At 46.4% G+C, this 26,234-nt stretch overlaps 3 protein-coding genes across 8 annotated transcripts in view; 1 reads left to right on the top strand and 2 right to left on the bottom strand.

Moving 5' to 3' along the window:
• STK4 (serine/threonine kinase 4) overlaps nt 1-3,855 on the bottom strand; it is a 114,970-nt gene extending 111,115 nt beyond the window's left edge. Inside the window, exon 1 of the mRNA XM_065523199.2 lies at nt 3,726-3,855. Within this exon, the coding sequence (XP_065379271.1) occupies nt 3,726-3,814 (89 nt within the window). The 5' untranslated portion in view covers nt 3,815-3,855. The remainder of the gene's footprint in view (nt 1-3,725) is intronic.
• On the top strand, nt 2,682-20,912 carry TOMM34 (translocase of outer mitochondrial membrane 34). 3 transcript variants are annotated; one of them, XM_005569101.4, is made up of 7 exons: nt 2,682-2,925; nt 6,570-6,669; nt 7,842-7,994; nt 11,167-11,336; nt 14,235-14,382; nt 19,540-19,666; nt 19,918-20,912. In XM_005569101.4, the coding sequence occupies exons 1-7, from the start codon at nt 2,799-2,801 to the stop codon at nt 20,020-20,022; spliced, it is 930 nt and encodes a 309-aa protein (XP_005569158.2). In that variant the 5' UTR covers nt 2,682-2,798; the 3' UTR covers nt 20,023-20,912. The 3 variants fall into 3 exon arrangements, 2 of the variants coding, with proteins under 2 accessions (XP_005569158.2, XP_073861504.1); XR_012419435.1 differs by lacking the exon at nt 14,235-14,382; XM_074005403.1 differs by lacking the exons at nt 14,235-14,382; nt 19,540-19,666; nt 19,918-20,912 and adding an exon at nt 12,038-14,228.
• A 2,874-nt stretch (nt 20,913-23,786) lies between these two features.
• Nucleotides 23,787-26,234, bottom strand: part of PABPC1L (poly(A) binding protein cytoplasmic 1 like) — a 31,789-nt gene continuing 29,341 nt past the window's right edge. For 2 of the 4 annotated variants that reach the window (XR_012419432.1, XM_065523208.2), the window contains 2 exons: nt 24,902-25,032; nt 23,787-24,424 (listed from right to left, as the gene is read on the bottom strand). Coding sequence is in view for 1 of the 4 variants with exons in the window: in XM_065523208.2 (XP_065379280.1) it covers nt 24,356-24,424; nt 24,902-25,032 (200 nt within the window). In the remaining 3 variants the exon portion in view is untranslated. Of the gene's footprint in view, nt 24,425-24,901; nt 25,801-26,234 lie in introns of all 4 variants that reach the window. The other 2 variants (XR_012419433.1, XR_010578695.1) reach the window with 2 other exon arrangements.

Genomic DNA, 26,234 nt, shown 5'->3' with positions numbered 1-26,234 from the left:
GCTGCAAGCAAGTTAAAACATCTAAATGTTGGCTTAAAGCACCATGGCATTTACTGTTTGTTTTGGGACAGAGTCTTGCCATGTTGCCCAGGATGGAGTGCAGCAGCATGATCTGGGCTCACTGCAACTTCACCTCCTAGATTCAAGCAATTCTCCTGCCTCAGCCTCCTGAGTAGCTGGGATTACAGGTGCGTGCCACCATGCCCAGCTAATGTTTGTATTTTTAGTAGAGACAAAGTTTCACCATGTTGGCCAGGCTGGTCTCAAACTCCTGACTTCAAGTGATGCACCTGCCTCGGCCTCCCAAAGAGCTGGGATTACAGGTGTGAGCCACCACACCTTGCCTTTATTGTTTATTAATAAGTCAGTAAGTCAGCAGTTGATTCAGTGACTCAGCAACAACTATTTCATTTTTCCCCTCCCATCCTACTCAGCATGTTGGCTTTTTCATACTTGTGTTTATTGCCTCATAGTTGCAAAATGGCTGCCATACCTCCACGTATCATATCCTTAACCCAGCACTACCAAAGCCAAAAGACAGCAAGAACAGCTACTTGACCCAGTACCTCTCTCTTATAGGGAGGGAAAGCTTTCCAATAAACATCCAACAGACTCTTTTTTTTTTTTTTTTTTTTTTTTGAGACGGAGTGTTGCTCTGTCGCCCAGGCTGGAGTGCAGTGGTGCTCACTGCAACCTCTGCCTCCCGGATTCAAGCCATTCTACTGCCTAAGCCTCCTGAGTAGCTGCGACTACAGGTGCGTGCCACCATGCCCAGCTAATTTTTTCTATTTTTAGTAGAGACAGGGTTTCACTGTGTTAGCCAGGATGGTCTCTATCTCCTGACCTCATGATCCACCCGCCTCGGCCTCCCAAAGTGCTGGGACTACAGATGTGAGCCACCGCGCCCGGCCTCAGACTCCCTTTTATCTCATTGCCCAGATCAGCGTCACATGTGCATCCCTTGATGAATCACTGGCAAGAGAAAATGACATTTTTCTGATTGGCTTAGAGCAATCCCGATTCACTTCCCCAGCCTGGGAGAGTCTCAGGCAAAATTCAGACTCCTGGAAGCAAAGATGGAAGTCATTGAGTAGCCAGCCAGCAGCATGGGCCTCATCTGGTTTTCCCACCACAGTCAGTGTTCATCCTTGGTGGGGGCAAGGGGCAAGGGGAAGCATTTCAGATGGAACATCCACCCAGCCCTCAGAAAGCTTATAGTCTGATGGAGTTAAGTGTATGCAGATCATTATAACTGAATTCCTGAAGGTAGAGACTGGATCTTTATCAGTGACTTTTATTGAATGCCAGACCCTATCAGGGTCTTGGATAAACAAAAATAAAGCGGACCCAATTCCTACCATTAAAGACTTCACAGTGTTTAAGGAAAACTACAAACTGGCAATCGAAGGGTGACAAATGCAAAGTTAGGAATAAAGCTAGAGACCAACAGGGAGCAAAGGGAGCATAGTAGGGGTGGGGAGGAGGCTGGAATCAGGAAAGGCTTTCAGACAAGATGATGTTTGAATGGAATGTTATAAGTTAATTCAGGATTAGGCAGGAGAAAAAGTATTTAGGAAAAAAAATCCAGGAGAAGGAGATAACAAGCAAAGGCTAGGAAGCAAGAACTTAGTATGTGTAGATAGCAATGCAGGGGACATAGAGACCTCAGATGAGGCTGGAGATAAATTGAAATCACCGTCCGTGAAAGATCTTCATCCACTCTGAAAGTTGATCATACGAATTGGGTCATTCTTGTCATATCCAACTAAGACAGAATTGAAAAGCCAGGGGAACAAATACTCAGGGCATATAACATTGCTCCAAAAAAGTAATTTTTTGCAAGCCTGGCTGCTAAAACTGCCTGCTGTAACCTAAAACCAGTTTTACCTAATAGCTACTGAAACAGCCTGCTACAATTCTGAGTTTTATCCACTGCTATCACTTACCAATCAAAGCTTGCCAGCCCCCAAGAAGCTGATAAACCCCCACTTTACTAGTGCCAGTAAACTTCCTTGAAGAGCAATATGTAACATTTCTGTTTTATAAAATCTCCAAACCTCTTTGTTCTTCTGACGTACCAAAGACAACCCGGTCTGTGTGTAAGCCCTGAATTGCAATTCTTGATTCTCAAATAAAATATTTAAACTTTAGAGATTCATCGCTATATGTTGACTTTGACCCCATCAATCCACCTGTGCATTCATTTATTAAATAAATAAATATAGAGCACTAGGTGCCAGGTACTTTCTAGCCTTGGAACCTTTGCACTTACCATCCCTCTGGCTGGAACAGCATTCCCTAAATCCTGTCTGGTCTCAGCTCAATTGTTACCCCATGAGAAAGGCCTTCCCTCATCCCCTTATTTAAAATAGCCCACACGTGGTCACTTTCCATTGCATTATCCTGTTTTGTTTTCCTTACAACACTAATCACAGGAAATTAGAGTCTTCGTTTGCTTATCAGTTAATTGCCTGTGGGGACCCCACTAGGACATAATCTCCCTGATAGCGGGGCCGGCCTCCCTCCCTGCGTCATTCACAGCATTCTAGCAACGCAGGGAGCCCAGAGCATGCAGCCGCCCGGCGTGCAAGAGTCGTCTAATTTCCAAACCGAGCACGCGCAGAGGGCGGGGCGCGCCGGGCCTCCAGGTCTCACAGGCCCCGCCTCCGGCCCGCCCCCTCGCCGCTAGGTTCGCTGTGGGGCGGAGATATTCGCCGCCGGCGCTTCCCTCCGGACGCTGTCCCGCACCACACGAGGACGGACGGAAGGCGCCCCCAACTCGCTGGCCTGGCGCCGGGATGGCCCCCAAATTCCCAGACTCTGTGGAGAAGCTCCGCGCCGCCGGCAATGAGAGTTTCCGCAACGGCCAGTACGCCGAGGCCTCCGCGCTCTACGGCCGCGCGCTGCGGGTGCTGCAGGCGCAAGGTACGACCCCGGCCCCCTTCTCGCCCCCGGGCCTGCTTCTCCAACCCCCGCAACCCCCGCCCGGGCCTCGCGCTGCCCGCGGCCAGCGGTCCTGCGCGGCCCCCCCACCCTTCCAGCCCCTTCCGACTCCGGCATCCTACCAGAAACTTCCTCGGCCCTTTCTTTCCACCTGCTTGTTAACTACCCTGTTGGCCCCTTCCTAAGTTATTTAGGCCTCGTTCTGAGCCCTAAGGATGGAGCTAAACCCTCCTCCCCCGCAGCGATTCATTTTTCAGTTAGTATTTGTTGAGTAGCTGTTACATACCTCCTGTGTAACAAGACACAAGAAGTCCCTTCTCTCAAGGACAGCGCATTCTTGTGGGGGCGGTGGGGAGGCCGTGAGTCTTAAGCGAGTCAGTAAGTAAACCAGACCTGTGGGATAATCAGGGTTAGGAAGAAGACAGATAGGGTGATGTGATAGAGTTGACTGGAGCGGGAGATCAACGGCAGCATCTCTGAAGAAGTGATATTTAAGGTGATGTCTAAATGATGGGAAGCCAAGCGCACAAGGCTTTCGGTCCTGAAGGGAACTGCAATGAGAAAGGCCCCCCCAGACGATATAAACATGGTGTGTTTCAGGGGTCAAAGCATAGTGAGCCAGGGCAGAGAATAGGAGGACATGAGGTCAGTTAGGAAGGCAGACCCTTATTTATTGTGGAGGGGTTTTAAACCCTGCTAAGGAATTTGGATTTCATGCCAAACTGGAAGCTTGGCATGGAAGCTACTGGAGAGTTGGAAACAGAAGAATAGCATGTTCTTACCAGTTCTCCCAGCGTCCAGCTTTCGTCAGCATACCGCAGGCCTTTGCCCAAAGCCCCTTCTGCAGAGTGAGTTCATCAGAAACCCTCATTGGTTAAAGCCTTGACTTTTGAAAGGAGCCTTGGATCCTGGTTTCTGTGTGTCACCGTTCAGTACCTATTTCCCTTTGCCGCCTTCCTTTTTTTTTCCTTTTGTTAGCTAGCATCTGTTGACTGTTTTACCATGTGCTGGACATTTTAGACATGATCTACTTAGATCTTTTTTATGGCCCTGTGGATAAGACGCTTAGAAAGGAGGAGTCCAAGAGTTAAATTGGCTCCCTTTGACGGTGAAGACATGGAAGAGCCATGATTTGAATATGGACGTTTGATTTTGATGCTAAGTCCAAATTTTTAATCATTTTGCTGGACTTCTCCTCACATCCTCTCCAGATTTCATTCTTTTTTTTTTTTTTTGTCTGCACTTTTTGCAGTTTCAAGTCACTCCTTTGCCCTCTTCTTTTTTCTAGAAAACTCTCCTTTAGGCCCACTTCCTCATGTCAGCCTTGCTTGATGAAGTTGCTGAGGAAGCTGAGGTACTGATGTTGCTGTCATTTTCATTCATCTCACCACAGCTGGTCTGGAAAAGTTTGTACGTTTGTATGGGTTAATTCTGGGTCCACAGGAAAACTAGCCTGGTATCTAGATTTAGCAAGGACCAGAGTTTGGTTCTGCTGCTGCCGCTACGGATTTTCTAGGTAATTTTGGGCAAGTCTCTTGATTTCTCTGATCACCTTCTTGATCATGAAGAGAGCTCAGGGAACAGGCTGACACAATGAACCCTTCCAGCGAGTCTGTGAAGTGATGTCCTCATGTGGTAGGTGGGCACGCATGATCAGAGCGATTGAGTGACTGTCAGGATGGCAGGGTTGATGCCCTTTCCGCCGCACCACTGCTGTTTCTGACCAACCGTACTCTGGTGACTCAAGATGGATTACAGGTTTTGGGTACTTATACTTAGCTCCTTAAGGACAAGGATGTATTTTACTATTCTTTGTACTTTCCACCTCTGGGCCTGGCAAAACAAGAGGGGAAAACACTTGTTATTGTTGGTATTGAATGAAAGATATCAAATATCAACATGGGAACAGGATACTTAGTGAAATAAGCAAGTTGCAGAAGGATAGGCAGTATGATACCGCTTAGGAAATGCTTTAATAGACATAAAATGGTATCTTACCTGTTAACACACACACACACATATAAATGTAGATGAACATGCTTGAAAATGTTACATACCAACTTCAGGATTGTTCTGGCCTCTGGCAGTCTGGGGAGGGAGCACAGGGATAAGGATGGGGATGGCCGGAGTTTTATAAAAAAAATTTTAAGGGCTGGGTGCCATGGCTCATGCCTATAATCCCAACACTTTGGGAGGCCAGAGTAGGAGGATTTCTTGAGGCTGGGCATTCAAGACCAACCTGGGCAACAACACAGTGGAACTCTGTCTCTACAAAAAATTTAAAAATTAACTGGGCATGGTGGTACACACCTGTAGTCCTATCTGTTTGCGAGGCTGAGCTGGGAAGATTGCTTGAGCCCAAGAGTTCGAGGCTGCAGTAAGCTCTGATCGCGCCACTACACTCCAGCCTGGGCAACAGAGTGAGACGCTGTCTCTAAAAATTAAGTTGGGAACTAATATAACATGTGCTAAATCTAGTGGTGGATTCTGAGGTAATGGTGTTCTGTATGTTTCAAAATTTTCAAAAAGAGACCCTGTTTTCAATTCTTTTTAAAATTATGGCCCACACTAGTGGGTCTGAAGTGGTTGAAAATTATCTTTAAAAATAAAAACCATTATTGGTTGGGCACGGTGGATCATGCCTGTAATCCCAGTACTTCGGGAGGCTGAGGCAGATGGATTGCTGAGGTCAGGAGTTCAAGACCAGCTTGGCCAACATGGTGAAACCCTGTCTCTACCAGGCGTGGTGGTGGGCGCCTGTAACTCCAGCTACTCAGGAGGCTGAGGCAGGAGAATCGCTTGAACCCAGGAGGCGGAGTTGCAGTGAGCGGAGATCACTCCAGTGCACTCCGGCCTGGGTAACAGAGTGGGACTGTCTCAAAAATAAATAAAGATCATTGTGGCCACAGTGAAGGACTTGAGCCTCTGCGATTCCTGAGGGTAAGGACTGCCTTTAGGAAAATGTCTAATAATTCTCCCCATGGGGTAGCTTAAGGCTTTTTCCTGATAAAAGTTCTTGTACTCCCATCACACCCAGCTCTATTATCATTTCCCTGACAAAGTCCTCTCTGGCTTGACGAGGTAAAACTAGTCTCATGTCTTTCATGGGTCTTTCGTGTCCCTACAACTTTTGGTCAATTCGTTTATCATAGCGTTTATCATCTTGTTCTCTTTCTTTATTTCCTTCCTCCCCTTCCTCTCCATCCTTTCCTTCCTCTCCTTCCCTCTTTCTTTCTTTCCTTTCTTTCTTGGATTTAAATGCTTTTTATAATAAAATATACACCCATCCATCCACTTACCCACCCAAACCCAAGTAGTTACAGCATGGATTTCTTTGAGGCAGAAGCTAGTATTTCATGTATATCTTTTGTGTGTTATCAAGTTCAGTGCTGGAATGAGTGAATGAGGAGATACTTGGTTCCCTTTGAATGGCAGAAAGCTCAGTGTCCTTGCTGTCACATAAGAATGACAAACACGCCAGCCCAGCAGACCAACAAGCCTGATCAGGTTATAGTTATCTCTACTGCCTTAACACAAAGCCCAAAGAGCTCTGAGTATGAAATGTATCCTAGTGCCCTGAGGCACCCATTTCCCAGACCGATCATCTTCCCACTCTACCTGGGCAGGTTCTTCAGACCCAGAAGAAGAAAGTGTTCTCTTCTCCAACCGAGCAGCGTGTCACTTGAAGGATGGAAACTGCAGAGACTGCATCAAAGATTGCACTTCGTAAGTGGCTGAGGGTAACTTTGGGATGTCTAAGCGTCTCAGAAGAGGAGGCTGGGTTAATCTGGCTTGTTTCTTCTTTAGAAGGATCCCATCAATTACATCTGGGACAGATATTAAGAAAGTGTCACTGAGTTTCACCAGGTTACTGAGAATGGGAATCTCTACTTGGTCCTTATGGCCCCTGACTTGCGTCTTTGGAGTCTTGGCTCCACTGCCGAAACAGGAGTGGGATGGGAAGTTAGAAGTAGGCCTTAAAGTCTTTGTGAGATTTGAAACCTGGGGATGAGGTGGAGTTGCAGACCAGTAACTGGCTTGCCCAGGTGTTTTTCAGGGATGGGAGTATGTGAGGGGAAGGGAGCAAAGGAAAGAAGGAGGAAGAGAGGTTAATAGACGTCTCAGAAGAAGCAAGGAGAAAGGAAAAAAATGGTATTCATGAATGACCAGTTTTAGAGGACACTGAACAATGTTTCATACCTCTTTTTCTTCAAGCCAGTCTAATATTCTTTTATCATCATTAAACTCGTGCACATTTACCTGAAATGTGTTCTCAGATCTCTTGTCCTGTGACATTGCTTTAGATTCATGCCCTGGTGATAGCCAGGAGAGCAGGAGGGGTGTGAGCATACTCACGGAGCCTGTACTGAATTAATTTGTACCAGGCCCTGTGCTAGATTTTTCTCTTTGAATGTTCACGACCAACCTGTGGGGTACGTTTACCATGTGTCCCAGGCCAGAACTTAGTTGCTGAGGGTTGGGGCAGTAAAGTGATTTATCTGGGTCACATAGTTAGTGGCAGAGGTGGAATTCAGACAGCACCCCATCTGACTCCAAAGCTTGTTTATTATTCCACTAGACCACAACTGTAAAAACACATGGTAGTGTGAAAGCCATGAGGCGTTTGTTCTTGATTTTGGGGCAATTGAAACTATGAAAATTGATGCACGTGCACACACATTTAACAAAATTCATGTTTCTCTGCCCTCTTTCCCCTCCTCACTTCAGGCTAAGTTGAAAAATCCCTGTTCTGAGGTTTGGCATTTTTAGCTGTGTCTCTCAGCCAGAAATTACTTCCTGTACGCTGAGTGCTCCAGATAACCCTGCCTGGAAGAAACTGTAGGGAAACCCTGGTGGCTCAGCAGCCAGCCAGTTGACATGTTTGCCTCCTATTCTAGAGCACTGGCGTTGGTTCCCTTCAGCATTAAGCCCCTGCTGCGGCGAGCATCTGCTTATGAGGCTCTGGAGAAGTACCCTATGGCCTATGTTGACTATAAGACTGTGCTGCAGATTGATAATAGTGTGACGTCAGCCCTAGAAGGCATCAACAGGTGAGCTCCATTCACAGCAAGTAGTCTCCACAGCAACTCCCTGTCCTTGATTGGCTGCGGGCCATTGCCTTGTCTGTCTTCTGAGGGGATCCCTTTGGCTACACTTAGAAAACTCCCAATGGGCACGTAAGGGAAGGTGTGAAAGGAAAATCTGCTTTTGTATTTAGCAGGTTTTCAGGGAGTCCAAATTACTGAGATTGATTGATTGATTTTTGCCTACATGTGCCTCGCAGTATCTATGTGCACAGTAATATTTATTGTGCACTGTTTAAGGTATTGTGCCAGGTTCAGTGGGGGATACCAAAATGAGAAAGAGATACAGACCTCACTTATCTTTAAAGCGCTAACTCTAACTGGAAGAATAAGACACAAGCCCAAGCAGCTATGACAAGTCTAAAAGGATATGGTTTGTGGACATGGTTCAGTATGTTGCACTGTGACCCCTCCAAGAGGTTCCCCAGATGCAATTCCTTTCTGGTCTCTGAGCAGTAATTGGCTTTTATCTCATGGATATTGCCATTTGTATAACTGATCATGTTTCCCCTCCGCGTGTGCAGCTAGAAAGCCAAACGCTATACAAATAGCAAACCCTTAACAGGACTTCATGATGTATTTAGTGCTTTATTGCTGGCTTGACTTGTCTACCAGCATTCTTTGTTTTCTCTTTGCCTCCTTTTTAATTTATCTGATTCCACAAAATCTACCAATTACGTGACAGACTTTGCTCTAGGACCTGGGCTGATGACTGAGACATACCTCTTCCTACCCTCACAGAGGTCCTGGTCTCAAGGAGGACACCAGTCAGTAAGAGGCAAGCACAGTACAACATGATAAGTGCCATGGTAGGAGGCAGGACAGGGGGCTCTGAGGCCAGAAAGGAGCCACCTAGCTAGCTGAGAGGGAGAAGGGGAGGCCAGAGAGAGCTTTTTAGAGGAGATGAGCTAAGATTGAGAGATATGGGGTAGGGGGCTAGCCAGAAGACAGAGCAGCGTGTGCAAGGGTAAGCAAGCATGACAGATCACAGGAATTGTAAGAAGTTGGTTTCACATGGTGCTGCAGGTAGCAGCTCAGCTTGGGACAGGTTGATGAGGCCAAGTCACACAAGACCCAGTGTTCAGAGGCTTGGACTTAATCCTGAGCAAGTGAGGCTTTATGAAAAGGTCTGTAGCAGTGGAGCAACATGAGCAGAGTTGTATTTTAGAGAAAAACTCTTTGCTGCCATGTTGAGGGATGATACGAAGGGCAACAGGATGGAAGGGAGCCATGCAACAATCCAGGGAGAGGGTGGAGAGAAAACAATGGGACCAGTCAGGGGACGTGTAGGAAATATATCAACAAGCTTTAGTGGTTGCAGGGTAGCAAGAAGGGAGGAATAGAAGAAGGCACTCAGATTGTTGACATTCAGTCGGAGGTGACTGTGGGACATGAGACTAGAGATGTAATTAAAACGGTTGGGTATTCACATGGAGCAAAGGAAGAAAATACAGATCAGACATACGGATTTGAGGGTCATCAGCATAGAGGTGGATTAGGGCTGTGAGAGAGAAAAAGAACATCACAGCAAGTGGGAAGAGGATGGAGCTTTGAGAAACTCCAGCATTTGAGGGACTTACAGAGGAACAGCAGCTGGAGAGGTGGAAGGAAACAGGGCAATTATGTCCCAAGGGAAGGAGTACTACAAGAAGGATGGAGACATCATTAGTGTCAGGTGTTCCGAGGAGCTTACATTGAAGGTTTAGCAATGAAGTCACCGGTGGCTCTGATGGAAGCTAGTCAGTGGGATCGGGAGCCAGAGGGCAATGCTTTCAGAAAGTCAGGCTTGAAGGGAGGCTGGGGAGTGTAGCTGTGATGGCAAGGCGTGTCCAGTATGGTTTTATTAGGTGAGGAAAAAGTTAAAGGGACTTAAATGCTGATGGTTGGAGTTAGTAGGAGGGATGAAGATGTGGGAGAGGGAGGTGCTGCCTGGGTGTGGTCCCTGAAAGAGGTAAGATCAGAAGAATGAATGTAAAATTATATATATATAATTTTATATATTACATTTTATATATAATCATATATATATATGTATATATAATTATATGTATCTGGAGATGGGATCCAGAGCCTAGGTGGGAGGATTAGTCCCATTGTCTCTTCTATTGTGACAGGAGAGAAATAGGAAGGATTGGGCACCCAGGCAGGTAGGTTTGTATTTGGGGTATGAGGAAGTTTGCTCTAAAAAAGGGGAAGGGCCAGGGAACAGGTTTGAGGAGAGTAGAGGTTTGAAATAGCTTGCTTGGCCGCCAGGAAAACAGCCTAGCCCGAGAGATCTTGGAATTTGTGGTGATATCAGTCTGTGGTTTTTATTCTTATAATATAGGAAACATGGTTGTAGGAGCAGAAAAAGTATACAGTTAGCTTATTCATTCATTCAACACATAACCGATTGGGCCCTGGTGGTTGCCAGGTGATATACCAGGTGCTGGAGATCAGTTGACAGAATGAACTTGGGCCCTGGGTGGCATTTTAAGCTGAAATCTAAAGAATAAGTTGGAGTTAGCCAGGCCTGGAAGGTGGCAATCTTTTTCCAAAATGGAAATGATTTGTTCTGGGTAGAGGAAAAAGCATGTGCAAAGTCGTGAACGGAAGGATCAGAAGGGAATGTGGCTCACAGTGAAGGGGGACAGGAAAGGGTGGGGACCAGATCTCACAGGCCACATTAGCCTAGGGAATTGGGAACCCCTGAGGAGTTGTAAGATTTGAGAATGACGTAAGCTTTGCATTTTTTAAAAAGCCTGAGAATTAAACAAATGTCAGGTGCTTGCATGGTTGTGCACTCAATTCATTGATAAAATATGAAACAAAACGTACGATTCTTTCTTGGAGAAATTATAGTCTTTTTGGATCACGATTTAAGTATCCTTAACGAGCAACAGATCCCCACTTTAAAGGTAACATAGTTTGATCAAGCTCAAGGAGTGTCATGGTGACTGATCTGAGATGGCGTTTATGGGTGGCAGACTTCTGTTCCTGTATTGCAGCATGTTGGAGGAGCTAAAGAGGTGGTTCTGACAAGGGGGAGGGTGGCAGCTCTGGCTCTTCTGAAAAGGCCTACCTCCCATGGGTGTGTGAAAGGAGAAATATCTTCTTGACCCAGCTGGAAACCTCCCTGCAATCCTGCCTTCCTTTCCAGGATGACCAGAGCTCTCATGGACTCGCTTGGGCCTGAATGGCGCCTGAAGCTGCCCTCTATCCCCTTGGTGCCTGTTTCAGCTCAGAAGAGGTGGAATTCTTTGCCTTCGGAGAACCACAAAGAGATGGCTAAAAGCAAATCCAAAGCAACCACAGGTACAAAGAACAGAGGTGAGCTGTGACACCCTGCCCAGAGTCTTACAATCTCCTGCTATCCGTTTTCTCTAGATTAGTCCTGCAAAAATTGGCATTGTTTAGCTGAGTTATAAAAATAATCTTAGGAACAAAGTATAAAACAAAATAGAAGTCTTCATCTCTTAGAGATTGTTTTCTCAGCTGTATAGTGAGGAGGATGATAAAGTCTTTCTCACAACCATGAGGACTGAATGACATAAGACACATAAAACTCCCAGCCTGGCACATAGGCATGCAGTGTGAGTTCCCTTCTCTTTCCTCTGGTAGTACTTGGGATGTAGTACCTAGGATGTTTTTGGTTGCAAAAACAGAAAGCTCAACATGGTAAAAATAGTATAGGGAATTTATTGACTCATAAAACTGAAAAATCCAGAGAGAATTCAGGCAAGGTTTACTCCAGCAGCTTACTGTGTTAACAGACTAACTCCATTTTTCTGTACTTATCTTTCTTTTCTGTTGTGTGTCAGCTTTGTCTTTGGCAAGCTTCCCTCCTAGTAGCAAAATAGCTATAGCAATTCCCTTCCTCACATCCATACCCCATGCCTCATGACCCAGAGAAAGGAAGTCTTCCTCTGTTAGCTCACTAGGAAAAGACAGGATTTTTTTTCCCCCAAAAACTCTAGCTCACATATTTTCTCAATCGATTTCTCAATCTATTCTGGTCTTCATGGTTATAGGCCATTCCCTGAAGTACACACCATAACCGGAGGATGAGAATTTGTGAGTAGGTCACCCCTGAGGCACCTGCCCCACCTCCAGAGCTAGAGAGTGACGCTTCCCAAGAGCATGTACACTGTGTGAATCCCTGGAGAAGCATGAAGAAGAGAAAGATCCAGGCTGGGCAGCCAAAAACAGGAGACTCCTCACCTCAACTGTGTGAAAGGAAGAGGCCATTTGTCAGGCACTAGGAAGCTCTTTTAATGTTCCAGGGGAATGGTCCCAGCCCAGCAAGCTAGAGATTCAGGCTAGAGGTGCAGAAGGGATCAGAGATGGAGCCCTGCCATGTGTAAGTGACCTTTAGGTGTTAGAGGAGGACAAGAGTTACTCACCTTCTACAGGAGAACCCCTGTCTGGTCATGGGTCGCATTCAGTCTGGTTTGTGGGAGCCTGGTAAGTGTTCCCCACTCTTCTCTAGGATGAAAATGTGGGGTGCTAATGAACCTGATGGCATCAGTGCACCTGCCATTGATTTCATTCTTTCAGGGTCACTGAGCCATGTGCTCCCAGCCACGTGTATGCTAAGCAGTGTGACACAGAGAGGACAGGTAGTCTTGGCCCTCAGGGACCTCTCCGTCAAATGAGGGACTGAGACATGTCAACAGTGTCTTAAAACACAGGGAAGAGGAACATGTGCTTTAGATTCTTAGTGTTTGAGGATTTCAGGATAGAAACTGACTTAAGTGTGTGAAGGAGTCGGGGAAAGACTCAGAAGGGGTGGCAGTGGAGGTGGAACCTTGAGCTGGACCTCGAAGGAGGTCATCAGGTGGGAAGGGAGGAAGAATCGTTGGCAGAGACAGTGGAGAGAGTGGGGAATGAAAGTGCATGGGGGGAACAGTGGAAATAAGGATGACTGCAGAGTAGTGTGTTGTAGGATGCCAGTGAAGCTGAAGCCCTACGTCGAGAGGAACCCGTGTGCGTGTGCACAGGGAGATGTACACAGGAATGGTCATGGAAGACTGTGATAGCAAAAAACAACTGGAGAGAACCCAGATCTCCATAAATGGGAGAATGGACAATTTAGCTGTGGTATTGCAGCAATGAAAATGAAGGAGCTGCAGGTCTGTGCATCAACACAGATGAATCTCAGGAGTATAACATTAAGGGGAAAAAGAAAAACCAAGTCATAAAAGAATACACAGACTTACTTATTCTTCTGTATGAAGTTTGAAAACAAAGCAAACCAAAACTGGTCTGTGGGTACTATTGTATACAGTTAAACGGTTTTAAAAGGTGGGAAAGAAGCACAGAATTGGGGATAATAGTTTCCTCCAGCAGTAGATTGAATTGAGGAGGGTCCCCCAGGACTTCAAAGGTCCTAGTTATGTGGCTTTTCTTTAACTGGGTGGTGAATTCACAGTGTAAACCTGTAATCTTACCTTGCTCATAAATATTTAGTATTTTGTAAACATCGTTCTAAAAAATTTAAAAAGCAGATGATATGGAGCCGAGGCTGGAATAATTAATTGGGGCCAAGCAGTGAAGGGCCTGTACACCAAGTTGAGCAGCTTGGATTTCACCTTGTTCCCTCTGCTTCCTCTCCTTGAAGGCTGGAGCAGAGCTGCATGTGTTAGATGAGGGAGGATACTCACAGGCTCAGCCCAAACCAGAGATGAGGAATGGCAAGCTCTTCTCCCTTTTTCCCATAGTCCAGAAACTATACCCTTTCTTTACCAGATGTGTATTAATATTTATTTACTTCTTGTCCTGCTTTAAGTATATAGTGTGTTCTGTACTTTCTTACATACTCTCAGATTTGACCCTGAAAATAGCCATCTGTGTAATTAGTATTGCCTCATTTTATTGGTGAGGAAATTGAGGTCCAAAAGTTCTGTAGGTCACACAAGATCTTCCGGCTACCAAGAGGCAGTGACAAGGCTAGAACCTGGGTTGCTTTTTATCGTTTATATACTTTTATGTGCATGCAAAAATGTATTTATATCAGGAGTCCCAGCTTCTTGATGAAAAACTGTTGAATTGCCCCGAAGCTATTAATTGGGGGAAGTCATTAATCAGGAAGGATGATTTACAACAGTGGGGGAAATCTCTGGGAGAGAGGATTGTGAACAGTTTGGAAGGGATGATGCTGAAGAGATCTCACTGATCTCAGTTGGGTGCTGCTCCATGGTTTTTTCCCTTTTCTGAATTTGTATCTAGTGCCTTCTGCTGGGGATGTGGAGAAAGCCAAAGTTCTGAAGGAAGAAGGCAATGAGCTTGTAAAGAAGGGAAACCATAAGAAAGCTATTGAGAAGTACAGTGAAAGCCTCTTGTGTAGTAACCTGGAATCTGCCACGTACAGCAACAGGTATCTCCTACATAGCTGCTGGCCTGGGGCATTTCAGGACACTGGATGTTTTGTTTCATAGTCTACTCTTGGACTTCAGTGGGCCCTTCATCCCTAGCATTTAGTCAAGTATGTTATGGCTGAAAACATGCATCCCTGTCGTGAGCTAGACATGACCAGTGGCATTCATTATCTCAAAAGGGTAGAAACTGAGGGAAGCCAAATGGTAGCCTGGGCTTTGTTGGCCCCTGTCCCCAGAATTTTCATAAGCATATAATGTAAGTAAAAGCAGTGTGCTTGCTCTGCAACACAACCCTAACACAAGCCTCTTAGCCTGTCCACTTCACCACGCTGCTCCCTACCCTTCTCCAAGACCCTCCTGTTAGAAATTTTGGCATCATTTCTGTCTGAGAGCACTGACCCAGAAGCCAAAGTGTGAGGTAACCATTGCCTGGCCTGAGAGCAAGAAGGACGGATACAGTCTAGCCTGAAGGGTTAGACTTGTGGGCCTGTAGAAAGCCCTGCACCAGGAGCTGCCGTCAGTGATCACTGACAGAGCCTAGGAGCTAGGGCACGGTCCCTTCACTGTGTAGGAGGGACTGTTCTGCAACAATGCTCGGAGGTACTACAGGTGGTCTTTCTGTTTTAGTGTTGAGAAAATTGAGGCTAGAGAAGGAAAGGTTTTGCCTTCAACTCACCCAGCCATTAAATGTTGGCACCAAAATTGGAATCTGACTTCAACAAGATCTTCCTGTTACTTTTACTCTCAGAACCTTGAAACGTTCAGCAAGAGCCCATATCAAAACCAAATGCTTAGTATAAAACATTTATTATAAAATGTTATAAATCTGTTTATCCTTCCCTATCAGTATATATGTATCACTCTCTAGTTCAGAAATCTTGGATCTAATGTAGACACATTGTTCCTTATTCCAAACTCTTGAGATAAAATGTGTTTTCCAGCCACAGTGGCTCAATGCCTGTAATCCCAACACTTTGGGAGGCTGAGGTGGGAGGATCACTTGAGATCAGGAGTTCGAGACCAGCCTGGCCAACACGGCAAAACGCCATCTCTACTGAAAATACAAAAAATCAGCTGGGCGCCGTGGCACATGCCTGTGATCCCAGCTACTCGGGAGGCTGAGGCAGGAGAATCACTTGAACCCAGGAGGCAGAGGTTACAGTGAGCCAAGATCGTGCCACTGCACTCCAGCCTGGGTGACAGAGTGAGACTCGATTGTCACAAAAAAAAAAAAAAGAAGTGTTTTCCACTTCAGTGAGGTAATATGGTCTGAATTATGTAACACTCCAGCAGCATCTGGGGCAGCTTGCAGAAGTATTTCTGCCAGTGAAACTTGGAAATTCCATGTTCACATGGGGTGGAATAGAGAAACGAAGTAGCTTCATGTCAGTTCAGATCAGGTTTTGCTGCCCAATGAGTTGGAAAGATAACTTGTAATTTTAAAGCTTATATTTTGGAATTTTGCACCTGTGGTTTTATTGCTGATTGGACCAGAGGGGCCTCAATCTGCCAGGCTAATTTGAAAAAGAAGCCTGCAGCCTATTTGTTTCATATTTGTGCGGCATCTTCTAACTCCTCTATCTCTGGGCCCTCTTTCACCTTGCTTACCTTATGCTGCTAGACACCTCCATTAACTCATTTTTCTGGATCATTGCCACATTTGGAGCTGTGTTTTGTCTTGTTTAGATACCGTTCTTCATGCAGGTGTCTGCGCCACACTGTTTTAATTACTTTTGCTTTATAATATCTTATAAGGCTGGTCTTTTCTTCATTCTTCTTAATCAGAGCATTCCTAGTATTTGCCCATGTTTGTTCTTCTAGCTAAACCTTCAGATCATTTGGCAAATTCCAAAAATGTTTTGTTGGACAGCTTTTGGTTGTGATTGCATTGGATTTATAATTTAATCTAGAGGACTAATGACAAAATGAATTTTTAGGCATTGTGGCTAACATTTTACCACATCCTGGAACGTCTTGAACATAGTCTAATGCTCCACCTCATGTACACCCATCTGAATGACACAGTGCCTAGGCTTTGGCTTACTTTGGCTCCCTTTGTGCAGGTGACATCTGAGTGCATAGCACCTACAACTTGCCAGCCCTGAAACAGCTCTCATAAGAATCTCATTTGTACTCACAGCAGTTCTTCAGCTTAGGTCATTGTCCTGTATTACCTAATCAGGCTCAGAAAGATGAATTAATGACCACAAAGTTAAACAACTAATACTTGATGGCTGGGATTTAAGCCAGATCTTTGTGACTCCAAGGCTTATTTCCCTTTCACTCACTCGTGTTATTTCCCAACCCCTTTGTAATTAAAACCCTTCTGACTGGATACAGAGTCAGTTCATTTACCAAAAGTCAAGGGTGTTTGTTTTATTACCTGAAGTTACGCATTTTGATCATCTTAAATATAGTCTTGAGAAGTCTCATATGCCCCTAGTAATCACTACCTTTCTATTCTGAAGTCACAATACAGTACATAATGCTTTCACTGTGGTTCCTCTACTTCCCAGACACTTGGCTATTTCTTTAAATTGCCAAGCCTATGGGGAGGAAACTTTAGTTTCCTTAGAATTCCTCTATGTTCAGGCTGGGCACGGTGGCTCATGCCTGTAATCCCAGCACTTTGGGAGGCCGAGGTGGGCAGATCACTTGAAGTCAGGAGTTTGAGACCAGGCTGGCCAACATGCTGAAACCCCATCTCTACCAAAAAATACAAAAGTTAGCTGGGCATGGTGGTGCGTACCTGTAATCCCAGCTACTCGGGAGGCTGAAGTGAGAGAATCGCTTGAACCCAGGAGGTGGAGGTTGCAGTGAGCTGTGATCATGCCACTGCACTCCAACCTGGGGACAGAGCGAGACCCTGTCTCCAAAAAAAAAAAGGAATTCCTCTGTGTTCAAAGTTCAAAACAGGGGCTACTATTCTAAAACTTGGTGGTTTACAACAACCATTTTATTTTGCTTGTAATTTATGAGTCAGGAATTAGGGAAGGGCAGTTCTCATTTGGGGTCTTTCATGCAGGGTCAGCAAGATGGTAGCTGGGGCTGGAATCCTCTAAAGCCTTCTTCCTCGATTGTCTGGCAGCCGGGCTGCCTGACTCAACTGGCTGGGCGATGGAACTGCTAGAGCAAGCTGGCACCTCTTTCCACTTTCTTAGCAGCCTTTTCATGTGTGCTGGCGTGAGCTTCCTGAGAGTGTGGTGGCCTCAGAGTAGGTGGCTTCTTCCCTGTCAGTTCAAGGCTCCAAGAGCGAGTGTTTCCAGAGACCAAGGTGGAAGCTGCAAGGCCTATTATGACCTAACCTTGGAAGTCACATCGTGTCCCTTCCTCTGTGCTCTGTTGGTCAGAGCAGTCACAGAGCCTACCTGAATTCAAAGAGAGAGAGCAGATACCCCTCCGCCTCTCAGTGGGAGGAGTGCCGAAGAATTTGTGCCTGTCTTTTAAGTTGTTACAAGGAGAAGGTTTTTCTCTCTGTTAATTTATAAATTCCATGCAATCACAAAGGAATAGTCGAATTTTCTTCTTTAAATTCATGGTAAGTTTGTTAGAAAAAAATGAGAACACCAACATGAGAGAATCTGGTGTGTGATAAAGTCTGGGGCAAAGAGAGATTATTTAATAAGAGGTGTTGGGTTAGCCAGGTTAGAGTTAAACATGAATCCTACCTTCTTATTTTAAAGTAAATTCTAAGTGGATCGCAGTTTGGAATGTAAAAAGCGAAACCATTAAGTTATAGAAGAACATATGGATTAACTGTCTTCCAGTGGGGAAGGTATTCTTATGTGAAGGGAAAAAAATGTTACAGAAGTCGTTAAAGGAAAAGTTAGAGAAGTTTGATTTCATAAGATTAAAAACCCTTATGTAAAGATGTTCAGCTTTACCCACAACTAAGCAACTAAGACAGTGAGATACTGTTTCCATATTGGCATACATTAAAATTTAAGACCCAAAGTTGGTACAGTTGTAGGAAAATAGGCTCTGTCAATAACTATTCAGCTTTTTTGGAAAGCATTTTGGCAGTAACAATCAGATTTTCTTTTTTTTTTAAGAGATGGGGTCTCCCTATGTTGCCCAGGCTGCTCTCAAACTCCTGGGCTCAGTTGATCTTCCCACCTTGGCCTCCCAAAGTGCTGGGATTATAAGCATGAGCCACCGCACCTGGCCAATCAGATTTTAAAATGCATGTATCTTTGGATACAGCAGTCCCTTGCACAAGGATGTTCGTCATGGCATCATTTATTTACAAACTGGAAACAATGAAAAATACCTCTCAATAGGAAATTGGTAAAACAAATTATGCTACATCCAACTTAGTGAATACCTGCACCCACTGAAAACAGTGAGGTGGAACAGATGAACTTATGTAATGAGCGCCCAGACATCTGACGGTTTGTTTTTAGTGACTCTGTTTGGAGAGAAGGACTAGATCTGAATGAGGAAGATATACATACACATGCACTTTTTTTTAACCCACAGATGCAGAATATATTGTTGTATGGATGCACATGACTTCTTTCCAACATTTTATTATGAAAATGTTCAAAATATAGGAAAGTTGAAAGACTTGTACATTGAACACCCATATACCTACCATCTAAATTATCCAATTAGTATTGTTACATTGCCTAATCACTGTGTAGCCATCTGTTGTTCTATATTATTGTCTTTGATGCACTTCAGAGTAAATTGCAAACGTCTTTACATTTCACCCCATGTCAGCATTATATCATTAGAGTTCAGTAGTTTTTATTTTTTTTTCCCTTAAAGTAGATAATTTTTTAATCTGTCAAGGGAAAGGTTTCAGGAAACCTTTTCTTTGCTTGAAAGAGCTCAGTATAGGAGAGTGAAGTACAGCATGATATAATTAGATGAGATCAAGCTCTGGAGTCCTGTGAACAAACCGCCTGCCTATTTGAATCCTGGGTCTGCCCCTCAGTATTGGCGGTACCTGGCCCAAGTTCGTTTACCGTTCTGAGCCAGCATGTTTCATCTGTGAAAAAGGCTAGGATTGTTGTGAGGATTTAAGAAGACATAAAGTAGCCAGCACAGAGTAGGTGTTCGGCAAATTGGAGATCACTTCTCAGACTACTCCACGGCATGTGGGTGGCCCATGAGAAGTGACTGAAACCTCCAAAATGGTCTTTCTCCTTCAGAGCGCTCTGCTATTTGGTCCTGAAGCAGTACACAGAAGCAGTGAAGGACTGCACAGAAGCCCTCAAGCTGGATGGAAAGAACGTGAAGGCATTCTACAGACGGGCTCAAGCCCACAAAGCACTCAAGGTAAAAAAAAAAAAAAAAAAAAAATCCTGGCTAAAAGGTCCCAACATAGCTACAGAGATTTATGCCAGTGGCACTGTTCATAGGGTATAGTCAAGCTGAGGCAATATCTGCAGCTTTAACTTCTCATCCTGAGCCCAGGATAACTCAGAGCAGGCCTGTGGGCTGGGGTTTGCAAACACTTTGCTGCCTCAGCAGCTATCCCCACCCCAGTCCGAGAACCTTCCCCACACTCCTGTCTTTTCTTCTATTAGGACTATAAATCCAGCTTTGCAGACATCAGCAACCTCCTACAGATTGAGCCTAGGAATGGTCCTGCACAGAAGTTGCGGCAGGAAGTGAAGCAGAACCTACACTAAAATCCCAACAGGGCAGCCGGAACCCCTGCCTGACCTTACCCAGAGAAGCCACGGGTCACCTGCTCTGTGCCCGCTCCTGAAACCCAGCATGCCCCAAGTGAGCTCTGAAGCCCCCTCCTCAGCCCCTTGATGGCCTTCCACCCTGTAAGAGGCGTTGCTTGTTCAAATTAAGCTCAGTGTAGTCAAACACAGACATGGTGGTTGCGCCAGAAAGGTCCCCACTAGGGCTAAGCGTGAAGCTGAAGCCCTGTCTCCATTCCCCAAACCCAGCTAGCTGATCACACCAACAGATCCTCATCAGCAAAGCGTTCGGCTTTGTCCTGCCCAAGTGTGCTGCAGACTGAGTGCTGCCCTTGTAGCTTCCCCAGACCCCACCTCACTGCAGTCCATCTGAACAACCTGAGCTCCCGGGCAGGGGTGGGAGGAGGGGGATAAACCTAAGGCCCTGATCCAAAGCAGCCTGTTGAGCTGGTTCTCCAGGGCTGCAGTCTCTCCAGGTGTACAGCTGCTGTCCCTGCCCTGCCCTGTCCTTTCCTTGCACAGTCTCCTGTGTCTGAGCCCCAGTGCCTTCTGTTCAGGCCCTGCTTTGGTGGGAAGGCGGAGCCCTGACCCTTGGACAGCTGTCCTTGACTCTGTGCTGCTGCCTTCCGCAGAGAGGCACCTAAGCTGATGAAAGAGCCCAGTGATTGTGGCCACTCCTCCTCGAGGTGGGAGTGGGAGAGAGGCCTCCTTGGTCAGTGTCCTGCTTTCTGGGCAGGGATTTGGCTTTTTGTTCCAACAGTGGCCTTCTCCGGGCTTCATAATTCTTTGTAATATGTTGAAGTTAATTTGAACTGACTGATTTTGTTGAATTGTGTGTTTAAGCTGTTGCATTAAAAGGCTTTCTTCTACATCAGTGTCTGCTGTGCTTTCATTTATGCCTTTTCAGCTTTGCACCTGGAACTTTGTAGTAATAATAAAAGCTATTGCTTACTGGGCATTCATTTGCTGAACAAATTTATTGACCTGTCTGCATGGGCCAGGCACTGTGAATAGTGCTAGGGAGACAGCAGTGAACAGACACAGCCCCTGCTCTCAGAGGGCTGGTAGTCCAGTGGGAAGCCAAGAAGTTACCACACATGTAAAATTGCAGCTTGCCTGAGTGTCGTGAAGCAGTCGTCAAAGTGATTTCCCTGCCCAAAAGGGGAAATTTGATGCAGTGGAGGTAAGGGGGTCCCTGAGTAAGTAAAGCTGGAATTGAGTTCCAAACAGGGAGGTTAACTAGTGAAGAGGGGAGGGAAAGCACCGTGGACAGAACGGCATGTGTAAGGCCCTCACTGGGAGCACGGCCAGTGAGTACAGGGACCTGAAAGGGCCGATGAAATTCACAAAACATGGTATGGGGTGAGGCTGGCGAGTGCTTTATGATCTAGCTAGCATCAAGGGCTGCCTCCCTTTCCTGGGCTGGTTTTCACCTTATGGAAGTGGAGTTTTAGGATTCCACAGAGCAGAGCAGACAAAGGGGTCTGATCATCCCTTGGCTCCCATCACACAGTGCTAAGCAGCATTCGGTGTTAAGCACACCACCTCTGAGCGAGCTCTCTTGATGAGTCTTGTCTGAGCCATCACAGACACCCAGGCTGAAGCAGAGTTAGACAAACCCCATCGGCATAGTCAAGGGACAGTTTCAGAGTGGGGCACTGTACCCCTTTATTGTCTCATAAGCAGGCAGGACTGATGTGAGGTAGGTTTCATGACATCCAGTCACAACTGATTTACATCATCCTGAGCTCTAGAAGGCAAGCAACTTGATTTGCTAGTAAAGACGCAGAGGGTAGGGCTGGCACAACCCAAAGAGGCTACTCGTTTTGTACTTCAGAAATTTCTGATGAACACAACGTGATAAGCTTCCTTATCCCCATCACTCATCTTTGAAAGTTAACATCATTCAGTCTTTTCCAGAGAGGCTTTGAGGAATAAAACTTCTGCTTCTCATAGGTTAATGTTTCTAGGAGAGGGACACACAGCTATCAATGTGACTGTCTTAAAGGTTGTGATGGAATTCTACCCCCACTCCCAGAGAAGGTCAAACACCGTTACGTGGGAATGACAGGGCAGAGAGCAGATCATGCGGGGTCTCCTAGGCTGTGTAAAGTGGTCCTTATTCTAATGGTGGGAAGCTACTGCAGGATTTATGCAAGGATGAGACATTAGAGAGGCATTTTGAAAGAAGCCTTAGGACTGCATGGTGGAGGACAGACTGCGGGAGGGCCAGGGTAGATGCAGTTAACCAGTGGAAGGTAGTGAGTGCCGGGGTCGAGCTTAGCTCAAATTAGTGGATTTATTCCACTAGGTAGTGGAAGTGGATTTCGATTTGGTAGGAGGTCATGTTGGTGGATTTTCTCTGGAAGATGGGAGGAGAGAAAGTGGTATGGCAGCAGGGCTGGGGAAACCCTCCGATTTTAGCTTTTGCAACAGAATGGTGGGGCCATTTGTGGAGACAGAACACTGGAAGAGAGAATCAGAGAATAAGGCCAGGCACGGTGGCTCATGCCTGTAAACCCCACCCGAGGCAGGTGGATCACCTGAGGTCAGGAGTTCGAGATCAGCCTGACCAATATGGTGAAACTTCATCTCTACTAAAAATATAAAAATTAGCCGGCTGTGATGGTGGGCACCTGTAGTCTCAGCTACTCTGGAGGCTGAGGCAGAAGAATTGCTTGAACCCAGGAGGCAGAGGTTGCAGTGAGCAGAGATCGCGTTACTACACTCCAGCCTGGGCGACAGAGTGAGACTCCATCTCAAATTAAAAAAAAAAAAAAAAAAAAAAAGAGGACTTAGTTAAATCATATGCTTGATTTTATACATGAATGTTACCAAGATAACCAGGAGCTGATGGCAGGTAGGTGGTGGAATGTGAGAAAGGTGACTCAGTTGCTCTTAAGAGTTGACTGGGCTGAAGAAAAAAACAGAGAGTCATCCTAGACTAGGTGCAAATTGAAGATGTGCTTGTAAATTAGATAGCTCAGGAGAACATGGCATGAGAAAAGGAGAGAGCCCAGGACTGAGACTAAAGAAATGTCAGCAGTCAGCGTTTGGGGAGAAGATGATGGATCTGCACAGGGAACAGATTAAAAGCAGCCAGAGAAGTAGGCAGGGTGTGGCGAAGACAGGTTAGAGGTCTGTGGAGTGGAGAACAGGAAGATTGAGGAGCTGAGAGTGGCAGAGCAGCCTTGAGGACTCAGTCAGATTTGTTGCTGGTGAATTTTTAGCAGAACCCAGTCTGCTTGGGTCATAGTAGAAGCTTTCATTTGGCTGCTCAGGTACAGGAGAGGGCAAAGACTTGACCGTACGTCCCTGTTGGAAGCTGAGCACTGACCCGAAGAAGCTTTGAGACTTCCCATTTCCAGGGGAGGAAAATCCCGACCTGGGAAGGTATCCTAAAGCGTTCCTACAAGGGTTAATTATGTTACACAACCCCTTAGCCAGCCTGGAGCCGAGAAGCAGCTGGGTGTTTGGCCTGCGGGGTGCCCAAGCCAGGGGCTCCATGCACATCAGATGGAGGCCCCTGTAGCTCTGGTCCATTGTGTGATATTCATATTGTCATCCACTGTACTGTTGACGGGTCAGTTCCTGACACTTCTCCTGCTCTTGTGTATATGCCCTCTGTGTACTTCAGCACTCCTTTATGGTTTCTGTTTCTTAGAGCCAGAGCCCACCCCAGTCATGTCTACCCTTTGCTCTGTCCCCATCTCCCTCAGACACAAAAGGGTGGGAGGCAAGGCAGATTTTGCAGCACTTTTAATACACAAAGCAAAAGGTAATAGGCTGGATGGGTGACCAACCTTCATTCAGATACAGAGCCCAAGTATAGATACAGACTCATTGGGAAATAAGTTAGAGTTTGCAGGGCCTTAGGACTGAGAGCCAGAAACAGTCCTTTTGGCAGCCATGGAAGTGAGGATTTCCTTTTCTGAGGACAAAAAGGTAAAAGTAAGTGTTTTTAAAGTATGGCGGACACCCAGTCTTCAATAAAGAAGGTGGTTTCATCCCGGCCATGCCTTCAGGCAGGCAGAATGGAGCCAGGCATGGCCCCAGGAAAGCCCAACCTATTCTGCATGAAGCCAAACAGGGCAGCTGGCAAGAGGGCACCTCCTTCACCCTCCACCACCCCCCATTCTGATCACAGTTAATCATCTCCTCTGATTCTCACGACTTCCTCCAAACTCCTTGGTGATTCAGAGAAAGCCAGGGACACAGCACAATCCTCAGTGTGTTTGTGAAAGTCCCTGCCTAGTTCCTTACAGCTTCTCCCGGGCTCAGCTGCTCCTGTCACCGTTCCACCCACCTGGTTTCAGTGCATGTACGCCTTCGGCTGCTCCACAGCCTGGTGTGCCTGCAGCACGGCCACTGCCTCGTCTATCTGTGGGACATGAGTGGGAAAGGCTTAGTGCAGCTGCCCCAGCAGGTCCCAGAAGAGCCTTGACCTCCCCCTGGCTCAGCATCCTGGATACAGGATCCTCCTCCATCCACAGTGTTTCTGTGGAACCCTCCCTCCACCACTGCTTGCAAGATCCCATGGGCCTGTCTGTCACCTTTGACACAGCGGTACACTGCTGGACAGCTGGAAAAATCTTAGCCCTTACACTGAGTCAGAACACACTTCCTTGTACCAAGACCCTACCTATGGAACAACACAGAGTTATTCCACGGAGGTGCGAAGTAGCAAACCCTTACCTAAGCTCCCCCTCCACTCTAAGATTCAGCAGGCCTTCAAGTGTCAGCAAGAAGAAACACTTTATCTGGCCAAACAGCTGCCCACTAGCTCCACTAGGAGAACCCTTGTCCTTAGCTCTGCTCCTGCCCCCTCGGGCTCCCTGCTGCCCAGGTTCCTGCTTACCTTGGCATGGAGGGACTCTGGAGACTCCAGCATGAGCAACAGCTCCGAGTTGTCAATCTCCAGCAGCATGCCCGTGATCTTGCCGGCCAGCTGGGTGTGGACATCATGGATAAGGGGGTAGAGACGCTCCCCTGTGTGGAACACCCTCTAATGGCTTGTGCACCTGCCTGGCTCACATCCCAGCATCCCAGGGCTGGTATGGAGTGGAGCACTGAGGACACCTGGGTTCTTCTCCCAGAACTGCTCCTTCCAGGCTGTGACATTTAACACCTGATCTAACATCAGGTACTTCTAATGACAGGGCCTGGTATTGGCGGTCAGCCTGTCTCAGCTGTGTGCAGGGCCCGGCAAGGATGGGGTGCCTCTTAATTAAGGCGGAAAGGGCGGAAGGGGTCTTCCCATGAAGAAAGTGAAGATGTTTACAGAGAACTAGTAACAAAGCCTTCTACTTCCATTAAGTTCATTTAAAAGTTTTCTGGGTAAGGCCAGGCACAGTGGCTTACACCTGTAATCACAGTACTTTGGGAGGCCGAGGCGGGCGGATCACCTGAGGTCAAGAGTTCGAGACCAGCCTGGACAACATGGTGAAACCCCACCTCTACTAAAAATACAAAAATTATCTAGGTATGGTGGCACGTGCCTGTAATCCCAGCTACTCGGGAGGCTGAGGCAGGAGAATCACTTCAACTTGGGAGGCAGAGGTTGCAGTGAGCTGAGATCGTGCCACTGTACTCCAGCCTGGGTGACAGAGCAAGACTCAAAAAAAAAAAAAAAATTCAGGGTGAGGGGAAGGGGATAACGTGGCAAAATGCTAAGTAAGCTGAAGAAACAATGGGGCGGTGGTAATGGGGGCGTTCAGTGAAGGGTCTGGAGGTCTTGGTGGCCATGCAGTAAAGAACCTGCCAACCAGGAACAAGCTTGTGTTCACTTAGTGACATTTTTATCAGGGCCTGCCATGGACACTGGGGTGGAGATGAATTGCACAAGGAATCCAGAATCTACGGGGAACATCACGTATTTACCAAATGCACCAATGCCCCACCTGCCTGCATTGAGCACTAGGAAACGTGAACAGCAGCTTCCTCCCATTCAGGAAAGGGGTGACGAACTTTAACCCCCACCTACAGGCCATTTCTCAGCAGAAACCCAAGACCATACCCCTACTCCTCCCTTCTGTCCCCTGATCTGCCCACATCTGGAGTATCTCCCAACCTCAAAGTCACAGGACAGCAGCGCTGGAAGTTCTGGACCTCAGGACCATCTAGTCTGACCAGGGTTTTAAGACAAGAGAATAAGTGCCTGAAGAACAGAGGCAGCTTGGCCACGGTCACCC

This window comes from Macaca fascicularis, chromosome 10 (genome assembly GCF_037993035.2).
Source record: "Macaca fascicularis isolate 582-1 chromosome 10, T2T-MFA8v1.1".
NCBI classification, from domain to species: Eukaryota; Metazoa; Chordata; class Mammalia; order Primates; family Cercopithecidae; genus Macaca; species Macaca fascicularis.
The sequence above is the reverse complement of the archived record's forward strand: the minus strand, read 5'-3'. Positions and strand labels throughout refer to the sequence as shown.

Coding starts and splice junctions, on each gene's coding strand:
- TOMM34 (XM_005569101.4), top strand. CDS start 2,799: ATGGCCCCCAAATTCCCAGACTCTGTGGAGAAGCTCCGCGCCGCCGGC. Junction 6,670..7,841: donor TGCATCAAAGATTGCACTTC/GTAAGTGGCTGA, acceptor CTCCTATTCTAG/AGCACTGGCGTTGGTTCCCT. Junction 14,383..19,539: donor TCTGCCACGTACAGCAACAG/GTATCTCCTACA, acceptor TTTCTCCTTCAG/AGCGCTCTGCTATTTGGTCC.